This window comes from Poecilia mexicana, unplaced genomic scaffold (genome assembly GCF_051168715.1).
Source record: "Poecilia mexicana isolate PSO_F unplaced genomic scaffold, ASM5116871v1 scaffold_7, whole genome shotgun sequence".
NCBI classification, from domain to species: domain Eukaryota; kingdom Metazoa; phylum Chordata; class Actinopteri; order Cyprinodontiformes; family Poeciliidae; genus Poecilia; species Poecilia mexicana.
Window position 1 is genome coordinate 8,069,670 of NW_028263376.1, and position 12,825 is coordinate 8,082,494.

The 12,825-nt window shown below is 38.8% G+C and overlaps 1 protein-coding gene and 1 long non-coding RNA gene across 2 annotated transcripts in view; one reads left to right on the forward strand and one right to left on the reverse strand.

Annotated features, from left to right (window-relative positions):
- LOC106928077 (uncharacterized) overlaps window positions 1–9,347 on the reverse strand; it is a 13,604-nt gene extending 4,257 nt beyond the window's left edge. Inside the window, exons 1-2 of the long non-coding RNA XR_001420417.2 lie at window positions 9,249–9,347; window positions 8,805–8,886 (exon numbers count right to left, since the gene is read on the reverse strand). This is a non-coding gene — a long non-coding RNA (uncharacterized LOC106928077). The remainder of the gene's footprint in view (window positions 1–8,804; window positions 8,887–9,248) is intronic.
- Window positions 7,668–12,232, forward strand: LOC106928075 (succinate dehydrogenase [ubiquinone] iron-sulfur subunit, mitochondrial-like). Its single transcript, XM_015004114.2, has 8 exons — window positions 7,668–7,847; window positions 9,279–9,412; window positions 9,497–9,582; window positions 9,711–9,847; window positions 9,952–10,068; window positions 10,206–10,307; window positions 11,546–11,668; window positions 11,748–12,232. Exons 1-8 carry the CDS (start codon window positions 7,788–7,790, stop codon window positions 11,826–11,828), a joined length of 840 nt encoding a protein of 279 aa, XP_014859600.2. The 5' UTR covers window positions 7,668–7,787; the 3' UTR covers window positions 11,829–12,232.
- Window positions 12,233–12,825: the final 593 nt, after the last annotated feature.

Below are 12,825 nucleotides of genomic sequence, written 5' to 3' on the forward strand. Positions count from 1 at the left end.
CTATTCTGCTCAATTCTCATTGGTCTTCAGTGCTCCACCTGGGCTTTCTCCCATTAAGATGGATTTTAACCAAGGAAGTCAGCGAAAGAAGGAGAGGTAGAGAATGATCACGCCTGTTTTCTGCACGGTTCAGGATTTGCTCGTAGTTTTAGTAATGGCAGCGAAGGAAGTGAAGGAAGCCTTTCAGTCTGTGTTGGCCACAATTCCAAATATTGGTATGTTCGGCTTGCCACTTCTCTCTTTGCAGTGGAGGATAACTGTTTGCCATGCAGGCAATTATCGGTAAACTTCATAGCGTCGAACTGGTGCATTATAACAGTCACAGACAAACACAGTCTGCAACTGTTTCTCAACAGCAGAGAGTTCAGATCCTCTGCACAAAGCCAAGCATAGAATAAGGGGCTGGATTTTACCAGCTGTCTGTTGTATGGGGCTGGCAACAGCCCCACAGAGGAATACATGAAGAAAAGCTCTGAGGTCCTCACTAATTTTGCCTACAAAAGCAGATATCATCAGTCATGAATGTTTGATTAAAAACAAAGAGGAAAAAAAAACATGGAATCATCAAAATTCTCTTGGCACAGCAGCTGAACTCTTGTGTGGGAGTGTATCACGTTAGGACAACTTCATGCTTCAGGCAATCAGGAGAACATCAAAAAGAACGAACTTACAACCCCAATTCATCCTGCAGACTAATTTGATTAGATATTAAAGCAACAGCAGATCTGCACAGCGTCTATTCTGGCTTACTGGTCTTAAAGGGTCAGTATTTCCAAGATAATTCAGGGAACGTTAATTGAGTTGCTTTTGTGGGAAACAGCAGATGTGAAGGGAGGTTTTGTGGTCAGATGAGGAAAAACTGAACTCACTCGCCTACATGCAGAGCTGTATGTGTGGCACAGAAATAAAACTTCACTCTGAACACACTATCACTATGGTGACATAAAATAGATCAGCAGGAACTAGACGTTACAAAATTCTGAGATGATGGGAAGATGGATGGAGTTAAATACCAGCAAATCCTGTTAGAGGCTGCAAAAGACCCGAGACTATGGTGGATGGTCAACAACCCTAAGCATCCAATCAGAGGTGCAGTAAAATTTTGGATAAATTCATCTGTTAGGATGACCTAGTAAAAGATCAGACCTAAATCTAATTAAAAGATGTGGCATCTCCTGATGTTCACAGATGTCTATACCCAGATAGCACAGAATGATTGAAACAACATTGAATCAATGTCAGCCAGAAACATTGAATCAACGTTGAACGCTGACATTGAAACAACATTGAAAGTGGTCGGTGACTTGTATGTTGAATCAACGTTAGGGTTTCAACCATAACTGACATTATATCAATGTTGATTCAACCATCATCTGTATGTCAACTTGTATGCATATTTGTGTTGATAGTACATTGAATCAGTTATGAATCAATGTTGATTCTACATTATATCAATGTTGAGTCAACCATCATCTGAACGTGGATCTGCATCTGGATTTCGGTTGATTCTACATTGAATCAATGTTGATTCAACACTCATTTGACTGTGGATCTGCATGCATATTTGTGTTGATTCTACATTGAATAAGTTAGGAATCAATGGTGATTCAACCATCATCTGAACGTGGATCTGCATGCATATTTGTGTTGATTCTACATTGAATCAATGTTGATTCAACACTCATTTGACTGTGGATCTGCATGCATATTTGTGTTGATTCTACATTGAATAAGTTAGGAATCAATGGTGATTCAACCATCATCTGAACGTGGATCTGCATGCATATTTGTGTTGATTCTACATTGAATCAATGTTGATTCAACACTCATTTGACTGTGGATCTGCATGCATATTTGTGTTGATTCTACATTGAATAAGTTAGGAATCAATGGTGATTCAACCATCATCTGAACGTGGATCTGCATGCATATTTGTGTTGATTCTACATTGAATCAATGTTGATTCAACACTCATTTGACTATGGATCTGCATGCATATCTGTGTTGATTCTACATTGAATCAGTTAGGAATCAACGTTCATTCAACCATCAGCTGAACGTGGATCTGCATGCAGATTTGTGTTAATTCTACATTGAATCAATGTTGATTCAACTGTGGATGTACATGCAGATTTGGGTTGTTTTTATATTGAATGAAAGCTAAGGATTTATGTACATTTTACGTCTGATAGGTCTACATCATAACATGCCACTAAAAGTTTCTTCACTGGTGTTAAACACTGTATTATTGGCAGATGATGCGTAAACTGTGTACAAAAGTTTAAAAATGACAACATGGGTTTGATTTAACATTTTATTTAAGAAAAGAGGGACAGATCTTTAAACATATTTGATTCCTTTTTGACTGTCAAAACAACAGTATGTTGTCTACAGAAGAACAGAGTCCATGAAGTTAAGCTTTGTACTGTATGAAGTAGGGAAACAGTACAAGTCGTGGTAACCCCAGTTTGACTCTGGTTGGCGTCACTGATTCCTTGTGATGTCTTCCTCTCGTTCTGGTGCGTAATGAAGCCACTTCTTGACAATTTTGCTGCAGTCCTCAAGAGTCAGCTTTCGGTCAAACTGCAGAGCAACAGCTGAAAAAAATAAAAGTGAGGAAGGTGCCAGTTAGAAATATGATAAACATTTGAAAAGTTCTGAAACACAATGAAAGATTAAACACTGTACTGGTTACAGGTCTGAGAACAAATACAAACCATATAGTTCCCCATGTACACTCACTGTTAAATTAATATCTTAATCTTTCATTAATATTTATCTTAATGTTTACATATACAACTGCATTTACCCATCAAGCTGCAGTATAGTGTAGGATTTATGATATTGATATTAAATCAATATTTAAAATAAAGGGCTGTTTATCAGAAAACCTAACAATAAAACTCAGGGAGGATCAGGTTTATTTAACACACCAGAGACAAATAAATCAAACAAAAGGTGATTTATAGTGCAGTTGGAAAAATTATAATTTATACAGAATAAACTTCCATCAAATAGCTGGTTCAATCTTCCATCAACTACAAATATTTCCAAATAAGTTGATTAAATTCCTTAAAAAGAGTATATGCTAATAAAGATCCCACACAAGTAACAATAGTCCAGTTCAATTTAACCAGTTACCAATCCAAGGATCAACAGACAGAATCAGTCATTAGCAGGTTTAGTTCAGTGTTTCACCTGCCTTACATGTTAAGTGTTTCCCTTCTGCCTCACCTGGATTGAATCTGTGGATGATTAACAACCTTCTGCACTTCTTGATGGCTGCAGACGGTCATGTAATCATCCAACTCAGCTGTTCTGGTACAGAGGCTCATTTAAGCACGACCCTAAGCATATCATAATAAAAAGTTAAAAACAAGTGATTACTATCACAACAATTTAAAGCCCACCTGGACCAGCCAGCCTTACACTTCCTTGTCCACCACATGTTCTCCAAGACCAAACAATAGGCCCCGCCCTATTTTAAAAACTCAAATCCCACAAAATCTCGCAGGATTTCATACTTAGGCCTGGAGTGGTGGGTAGGATGAAAATAATACAAAAGGAGACATGACCTCAACTATTAAAAATATCCGTTTTGCCCCAAAATAACCAGGATTACTATGGGCACAAAACAATGCCCTTATTTTTCAATAAACACATTTAAGATCAAAGTAATATTGAAAAACTTACCATAAAAGTGCTCAGCGGAGAATTCAATTCAGAAGCCGGTAGCAAACAAGCCAGCAGCAAAGTGGCTTTTTGGTTGGGACAAACCACAAGTGTAAAATTGGGGAGGTGGACTGTACAACTCCTAGTACAGACTTGTAGATGTTTTTGTGTCAACACATTATGCACAGTCAGTAATAATATTTACAGACAAGTAAGAAAAGGTACAGAAAGGAATCACAACCCACTGTTCTCAACATGTAGTGCTTAATTTGAAACATGATTAACCCCCACCTAGTAATAAAATGTTCTGACCCAGAGCTCAAGGAGGGGGAGGGAAGAAGGAATGAGAGGGGGTAAAGAGGAGAAGGTTGGGAGGAGCGGCTGGGTGGGGGAGGCTTGGGAGGGAGTAGGGGGAGATGAGGAGGTGTTGAGGGCTGCAACAAACTGCCCAGATTCCACACAACGGTAAATAAACGTTGAATTATAGTTAGAATGGTTGATTTTTGGTTGAGGTCAACAACTGACGGTTGATCAACCATCAAACAACCATCCACCTCCAGCCAAGTAACCAATGTTGAAACTGTGTCATTGAGTCAATGTTGTTTTGTGGTTGAAATCTAATGAATGAAATGCTAATGTCTGATCAACGACTGATCAATGTTGAATTAATGTTGAATCAATGTCAGCTCTTTTGCCACACCCCTTCCCCTCCTCTCCTCCTCATCAGAGCTCTGGGTCAGAGCATTTTATTAGTGAATGGGGGGTATTACATTCTAAATTAACCTCTGTAAAGGATAGTGGGTGAAGATTCATTTCTGTACATTTTCTTTCTTTTTCATAAAAAAGTCCTACTGACCATTTGTGTGTGATATATTGACACAAAAACATCTACAACTTACTACAAGGAGTAAGGAGTGGAGCGGTCCACCCCCGCCATTTACATGAGTGGGATGTCCCAAACACACAGCCACTTCGCTGTTGGCTTGTTGGCAAAAGATGTTAATTCAATGTTGAATTGCCATCATGTGCAATCTGGGCAGGCGCAGAGCTATGGGGCGGGGGCTTAAATATCTGATTATAGACTGAGAAAGTCTGCCGCCTGTTGAGAAAGGTCTATTTAATGTTAAAGTTACTTTCCCTCAATGGAATATATACTAGTCAGTCCCAGTGACCGTTTCACTCACGGTTTAGCCGATGTGTTTCCTGGGTAAAGATCAACCAAAAAACGCAGACCAACCTCCCCGCCCCTCGCTCAACAGTTTCTGGTAGCGCAGGCGATAAACGTCAGGGGCCTGGTGATTCGTTAGGGGTCCGGTAACTAGCCCCGCCCCCCGGCCCAACGCTGACTTGTTCTGCTAGTGAATCTGGGTACAGAACGGAATCACAACTCAGTGTTGTCAACACATAGTGCTTAAGTTAAAACGTGATTAACCCTCACCTAAAAGGGGTTGTGCTGTGGTGGCGCAGGGGTTAAGCACAAACCACAATCAAGGACTCAGTCCTCAACACAGCTGTCACAGGTTCAATTCCTGACCTTGGCAACCTTTGCTGCATTACCCACCTTCCTGTCAATTAGCCATCAAATAAAGGCCACTAGCCAAAACAATCTTTTAAAAAATGAAAAACCCTCACTTAAAATTAAAGTTGTTTCACCTGATTGAGGGATAGATGGGCCCAGGTGGGGGGAAAGAGGTGTGTGTGTGTTTTTGGCGGGTGGAGGGAAGGGGGTTGGGCATTTGAATGGCAGGCGGTGGTGAGGGGTGCAAAAAACACCTGAACACTTTGATTACTAGTTTTTCCTCAAGGCAAACTGACCTGCATGCTTTCAGTTCAGCAAAACCTTGTAAATCAAATGTTAATTAAAATCATGTGTGCTGAATTAGGGAAATGGCTAAAACTTGTAGGGCAGTGTGCCTGGTGCCAGTGCTGAAAAACACTGGATTCAATGTGGCATTTCAATCAATGAATGTTAATTGGCTAGAATTGAATGGTTGTTTGATGGTTGATCCAGCTTCTGTCATTGACCTGAACCATACATGCAGCCTTTATGATCATAATTCAACATTGAATTAACATTGTGTGCTATCTGGGTAGTTCTTCCCCAAACCTTGACGTCAATCAAACTGACCTGCGTTTTTTCAGTTCAGCAAAACCCCGTTAATCAGACGTCAATTAATATCATGTGTGTTGAATTAGGGAAATGCCTAAAACTTGTAGGGCCTGGAGGACCAGTGCTGAAACACACTGGATTCGACGTTGGCATTTCATTTATTTGATGTCAACCACAAAACAACATTGATTCAATGACACAGTTTCAACATTAGTTAATTGGCTAGAATTGAATGGTTGTTTTATAGTTGATCCACCATCAGTTGTCGACCTCAACCAAACATGCAACCTTTGTGATGATAATTCAACATTGAATTAACATATTTTCCAACAAGCCAACAGCGAAGCAGCTGTGTGTTTGGGACATCCCACTCATGTAAACGGTGGGGGTGGACCCCTCCACTCCTTGTAAGTTGTAGATGTTTTTGTGTCAATATATCACACACACACAGTCAGTGAGAATTGTTATGAACAAGTAAGAAAATGTACAGAAAGGAATCACCACCGACTATCCTCTGCAGTGGTTAATTTAAATGTGATAACCCCCGCTCAGTAATAAAATGCTCTGACCCAGAGCGCTGATGAGGAGGAGAGGAGGGGAAGGGGTGCGGCAATACATCTGACATTGATTCAATATTGATCAGATGTTGATCAGACATCAGCATTTCAGTCATTAGATTTCAACCACAAAACAACATTGATTCAATGACACAGTTTCAACACTGGTTACTTGGCTAGAGGTGGATGGTTGTTTGATGGTTGATCCACCGTCATTTGTCGTCTTCAACCAAAAATCAACCATTAATCAGACTTCGGCATTTCAGTGATCAGATTTCAACCACAAAACAACGTTGATTCAATGTCACAGTTTCAACGGTTTGATTGGATGGTTGTTTGATGGTTGATCCACCGTCATTTGTCGACTTCAACCAAAAATCAACGATTCTAACTATTTTTCAACGTTGATTTAACATCATGTGCTATCTGGGTATCCAATCTGACTGAGCTTGAGATTTTCTCTAGATGTGCAGAGATTGTAGAGACGCTGCAAAGACTCAACGGGGTTGGCACACAGTCCAGATTTTCATTTGTTAACCATTTTTAAAACATTTGCTGCAGAGGTGGCATCTCCAACGCTGGAATTCACTGAGCTCCTAAAAGCGACCCATTCTTTCACAAATGTTGGTAAAAACAGTCTGCATGTTTAGGTGCTTAATTTTATACACCTGTGGCCATGGAAGTGATTGGAACGCCTGATCGTTTGGATGAGTGAGCAAATACTTTTGGCAATATAGTGTAAATGGCATTATAGGCTTACTTAGGTTATGTTTGTCTGATATTTAAATTTATTTGATTTTCTAAAATGGTTAAAGGTGACAAGTAAAGCAAAAACAGAAGAAATTGTTACATCACTGTCAAAAATGAGATTTGAAGTTACTTAACTCACTAACAAACATGTTTCTTTTGACTGTGTAGAACATGAGCTTTGTAGTTGACAGCCACCGACTTTCAAGGAGTTATAAAACACTAATAGATAACTCTGCACGCTGTCCTGAAGGTCTATGTATAGTTCTATGTAACTGACCCTCGTTTGAGCAATGAGAGTTGTGAAATAGCCGCATTCACACGCCGCCTTCAATGCATCTCGGATATGGTTCATCGTTACAAATGTTTCACATTTGTTGAGTAGAACCTGCGTTATCGGTAAAGTGTACAATAAAGGGAAGACTTTTCTAAAAATCAAAAATAAACTGGTAAAATACTCACACTGGATACTGTTTTTATTTAAAATATCTCAATAGCATATGTTTGGGTATTCTGATGACCGAGCAGAGGGACTACACATGAACGCGTCAGCGACGCAGACGTTTACGTACAAAGCGGGCGCGGCTTCAGCGCACAGTTCAGATTCAGGCTGCTTTCACTGATGCTAAAGACAATTACAGAGCAGTAGTAACTCATACACAGATACTTTTAATTATTTATTATCAACACAACTAGGAACCATGTCTGTCGTTTGTTTGAGCCGAAATATTCTGGCTGTTAGGAATTCTGGCATAATGGTGGTGAGTACGGAAGTTTTTATCTAATGTGGGGTTAGAGCTCATGAAATTGCATCTTCTCTGAGAAATGTTCCCAAATGAGAGCTTTCGTGCGTTCATTCACCGTTTAGCCTGCGCTAAGCAAAAAAGTACTAAAACTCTCACTAATTTAAAACAGTGGTCACGACATTCTCGGACTACATATGTGTACATTTTAAAAATAAATCATCATATTGGCTTATTAGTAAATATAATAACTGTATTGAAAAATGACACCGTTTTATCATTATCTGCATCTTTTTGTCAGTAATCGTACTTGAACTGACCTGTTGGTTGTTTCCTCTTCTCTTTGAGGCTGTTGTTTAATAAGTTTTCAAAGATGGGTTTCAGGTACAAAAATATAAGCCTGCTTGTGAAAAGGAATCAAAAAACACTTTAGCTTTTATTATTACTTTTAAGTTCAATTGTCCTGAAGATGTCAGTTAGGTAATCATAGGACGGCTGTGATGTAACTCATCCTTGTCAGTTCACCCAAGCTGCCACTAGGGGGAGACGCCATACTTTGTAATTTAATGATATAATAGAAACATCCAAAACACTACAAATTATGAAACTTTTGATCATTCTTTGTCACTTTTTTTATGATTCCCTGAAATATTTTCCCTTCAACTGTCGCAGTTAATATGGACATGAATCTCCAAAGTCTTATTATTTCTACGTTGAGTAACTTTTCCTTATGATGCATATTATAATTCTAATACGTCTTAGAGAGAGGGATTCATTTATGAATGTGAAAAAACAAGAAAGTGGCCATTGAGTTCTGCTCCTATACAACACCCTTCAAACCTTTTGAGAAATCAAATTTAACTTCTGTATAGATATTGAACTCATGAGGAAAATTCAAGTTAATAAATGATCGTTTAAAAAAATATTACTGTAGGTGGAATATATCAACAGAACAAAACTTTCAGACACACTTACCCGTAGGGAGGCTGGTGTCCATCTCCAGCGGTCAATGGGTGAGAGGCGAGGTACACCTTGGACAGTTGCCAGTCCAGCGCAGCTGGGTGGTAACATATTATCATATTTTTATCCCAGAGAAACATAAAGTCTTAGCTTATTAATTAGAAGTTCCTAAAAACTCTGATCAACTTTAAAAAAAAGGTATAAATTTGAACATATTCCAGTTAGATTTAGTTTAAAAGGGTTGTGGCAGCAAAGTTTTTTTTTCTAAAAAACAATATATATTTTTTTTAACCAGAGACTTTTTTCCCTCTATGAATTAAAACACTGAAATAGTATTGACTTAAACGTGTGAGATTTTACTACTTTAATGAAAGGTGAATTTACTTTAAGGCTTTTAGGGCATCTTTTCACAACAAATTTGTCCCCACTTGTAATAGCTATTGTTTAGTTGATACCTACTGTAACTGTTGTTTGGTTTCTGTGAGTCAGATGGTGCGTCACGCTCAGACCGCCGCTGTGCCGGCTCCTGAGCCCAGGATCAAGAAGTTCCAGGTGTACCGCTGGGATCCAGACACCCCTGGAGACAAACCCCGAATGCAGACGTATGAAATAGACCTGAACAAGTAAGTCACAACTGGATCAATGAAAAACAGTGTTGCTGTATTGCATTGTCATTGGGAATGTTGCATCTGACGTTCTTAACGCAGTTGCGGTCCAATGGTTCTGGATGCCCTAATCAAGATCAAGAATGAATTCGATCCCACGCTTACATTCAGACGTTCCTGCCGTGAAGGTAGTAAACCAATTCCAGCTGATGTCAATTTGCACATCACAGTGCCAGCCATTTTAAACTTCAAAAAAATGAAAAGTAAGTCATCTGACAGACTTTCTGGCAGACTTATTGTGTACCAACCTTCTCAGGTATCTGTGGCTCATGTGCCATGAATATAAACGGAGGCAACACACTGGCCTGCCTTAACAAAATTGATACAAACACCAGCAAACCCACTAAAATCTACCCATTGCCCCACATGTACGTCGTCAAAGATCTGGTGCCGGTGAGTGTGATGCTTTGACTTTATTTTTTTTCAAAAGCTACAGTACATTTCAGGAACATCAGAGCATCTCTCTAAATATGACCTTCTATTTCTATCCCCAACAGGATATGAGCAACTTCTACGCACAGTACAAATCCATTGAGCCATACCTGAAGAAGAAGGACGAGAGTCAGGAGGGGAAGCAGCAGTATTTCCAGTCAGTGGAGGACAGGCAGAAACTGGTATAGTCAGACCTCTAATACTTCCACAGCAATCAGAATACTGGTTTTCACATCCTTGTTTAAGTGGTCAACTTGTCCAGAAGTGAAGACCACAAAGGCAGAAAAAGATCGTATCTGACTCCTGTTTGCCTCAACAGGACGGCTTGTACGAGTGCATCCTGTGTGCCTGCTGCAGCACCAGCTGTCCGAGTTACTGGTGGAACGGAGACAAATACCTGGGGCCTGCTGTCCTCATGCAGGTCAGACATGAGATTCATATAGCTATTATTATGCAAAAGTTATTATTGGGCCGAAACGGATTAATCACGATTAATCTGATTAATCGTGATTAATCAATTATTGAAATAATCGTCAACGAATTTAGTAATCAGTTATCATTAACGAGTATGCAGGTGAAAAATCCCCAACATATTCATAGCAGTAACTGAGCCAAAGCTGTACAGAAATATATACATTTTGCATTTAAAATAAACCCCCCCCAGCTTGCTCTGTAAATATGTTTTAGACAAAATTCTTCAAGTGGTGTAGTCTCAGCTTCACTCGGTTCACATTTATCAAAGCAATGTTTTGGCATTGCAATTTACAAAATGTTTATTTTCTTATTTACAAAAGGAATTCAATTATTTATTTATTTTTATTATTGTTTATTATTTGATTATTATTTATTGTTTTTATGTATTTCTAATATTGTATTAAAAAGGTTGAAAAATAAAAAAATGTCATTCTATGAAATGAAAAATCTACAGACTGTGCCGGTTTTTATCAGACTAATCGTCACAATAATTGATGGAATAATCAATTACTAGAATAATTGTTAGTTGCAGCTCTGTATCGATTGCAAGGATAATTTGTGAACATAGAAGTGTGATTATTTTCAGTTAAAGACTCAGAGCAAAAAGTGGGAAATAATTTTGTTCTGACAGTTTTATATGGCCTTTTGTTGAGGCAATATAACTTTTTCCTGTTTTTACTTCTCAGATTTGTTTAAAGTTTCACCTCTTGATGGTTATATTCATTTCCATGTCAAAGTTTGATAAGTGCACATGATGAAAACATGTACAAATCTCCAAACTTGGGCATCAAAGCAAAACACAAAGTCTACTCAAGAAGAAAGTAGTCTTAGCAAAATCTGTGGCTCGAATCCACAGAGAGTTTTCCTGGTCATAGCAAAATCTGCTGCTTAAATTTGAGGTTATTGTTAAAGATGTACACAGTCATTCCTCCAGGACAATGAGATGGTACCTGCAGTCGAATGATTTCCTTCGTTTGGCTCAGACACTGAAAAAAATGCACCGCTTGTTATGGATAAACATAGAGGAGGAACATTTAAAGAGACTAGTTATGAATTTCATGTAATGATGTGAACCATATCGCAGTAACTTAACAATACACGGACAGATGAAACTAGAGATCCTCTAAAGGGAATCATTATTACTCTGAATTCTTAAATTTAGGCCGCTGTGGTGTTTTTCCACAGGCGTACCGGTGGATGATAGACTCCCGTGATGAATTCACAGAGGAACGTTTGTCTAAGCTTCAGGACCCTTTCTCCCTGTACCGCTGTCACACCATCATGAACTGCACCAAGACTTGTCCCAAGGTACCAAAAGCATTTAACAAACACATTTTGCCACAGAATTATGAGTTTCTTTGTCTCATTGTTCCATTCTTTTCAACAGGGTCTCAACCCGGGAAAGGCCATAGCAGAAATCAAGAAAATGATGGCGACTTACAAGGAGAGGAAAGCTGCAGCTTCATAAACAACAGTTCTGGAATAACCTGTGGGGCTGGACAGGGAGGAGGAGAAGCACCGACCTCAAACCTTCTGCTACATTAGCACTTTTAAAGACTTTGTTTGTTGTATGGGTGGAGTTGTGTGAGTGTGACTGTTAAAGGGAAATAAAACTGTAAATGTTAACAGCCGGTCATCAAATACATATTGTGTGCTTCAACATTGTGGACCACAGCTTTGTTAATTCTGTGGAAACAGAAAACAGGAGGCTTGCACGTTGTTGTATTTAATCTGGTAATTGTAAATAATGTATTCAGTAAAGATTCTTGGAGCTCCTAATGTTGTTTTGCATTGATTTGGTCAGATAAGACATTTAATCAAATGTTGTTCCAACCTAAGCTGCAATAAACTATATCATGAAAGATACAGAAAGGTGGAATTTTCTCATCCAAATGGATCCACTGAAATACTAAAGATTATCAAATATATTATATATTTGATACGTTTGAGAGGAGAAATAAAGGTTAAAAAACAAGATGAATATGCATTTGTAACTACCAACATTGAGTCAGCTTACACAAATGGTACTGCTTACTTTTTTATTATTTAAAACATTTTCTAAATTGGGTGACTTCCTGGATGAAATTAGTTGCACTGCAATGTATTTAGGAGTATCAGAATTAGGGAGGAGTCTGAATACAAATACACACAATTTTCTAATTTTTTATTTATATGTTCTTGTTACTTTGTATTAAATATATTTCAAAGAAATTATAAAAAACATTTATTTTTCGTTCAAGAGAGACAAACTGTCTCAAATTAGCTGTAACTGGATTAAAATGCCTACTTGTCAAGTATGAGGTGGTGAGGGGGAAAGGAGCTTGGAGTGCAGATGCACCGTAAGAGCGGGGCATGGTGGAGGAGAGGTGGAGAAAGACTACTGTAAGGGCAGGGGGTGTCTACCGTCAGAGGGGTGGGACGTGCTCCCCGGGACAGAGGGGTAGAATGCGATGGTTTCCCGGCCA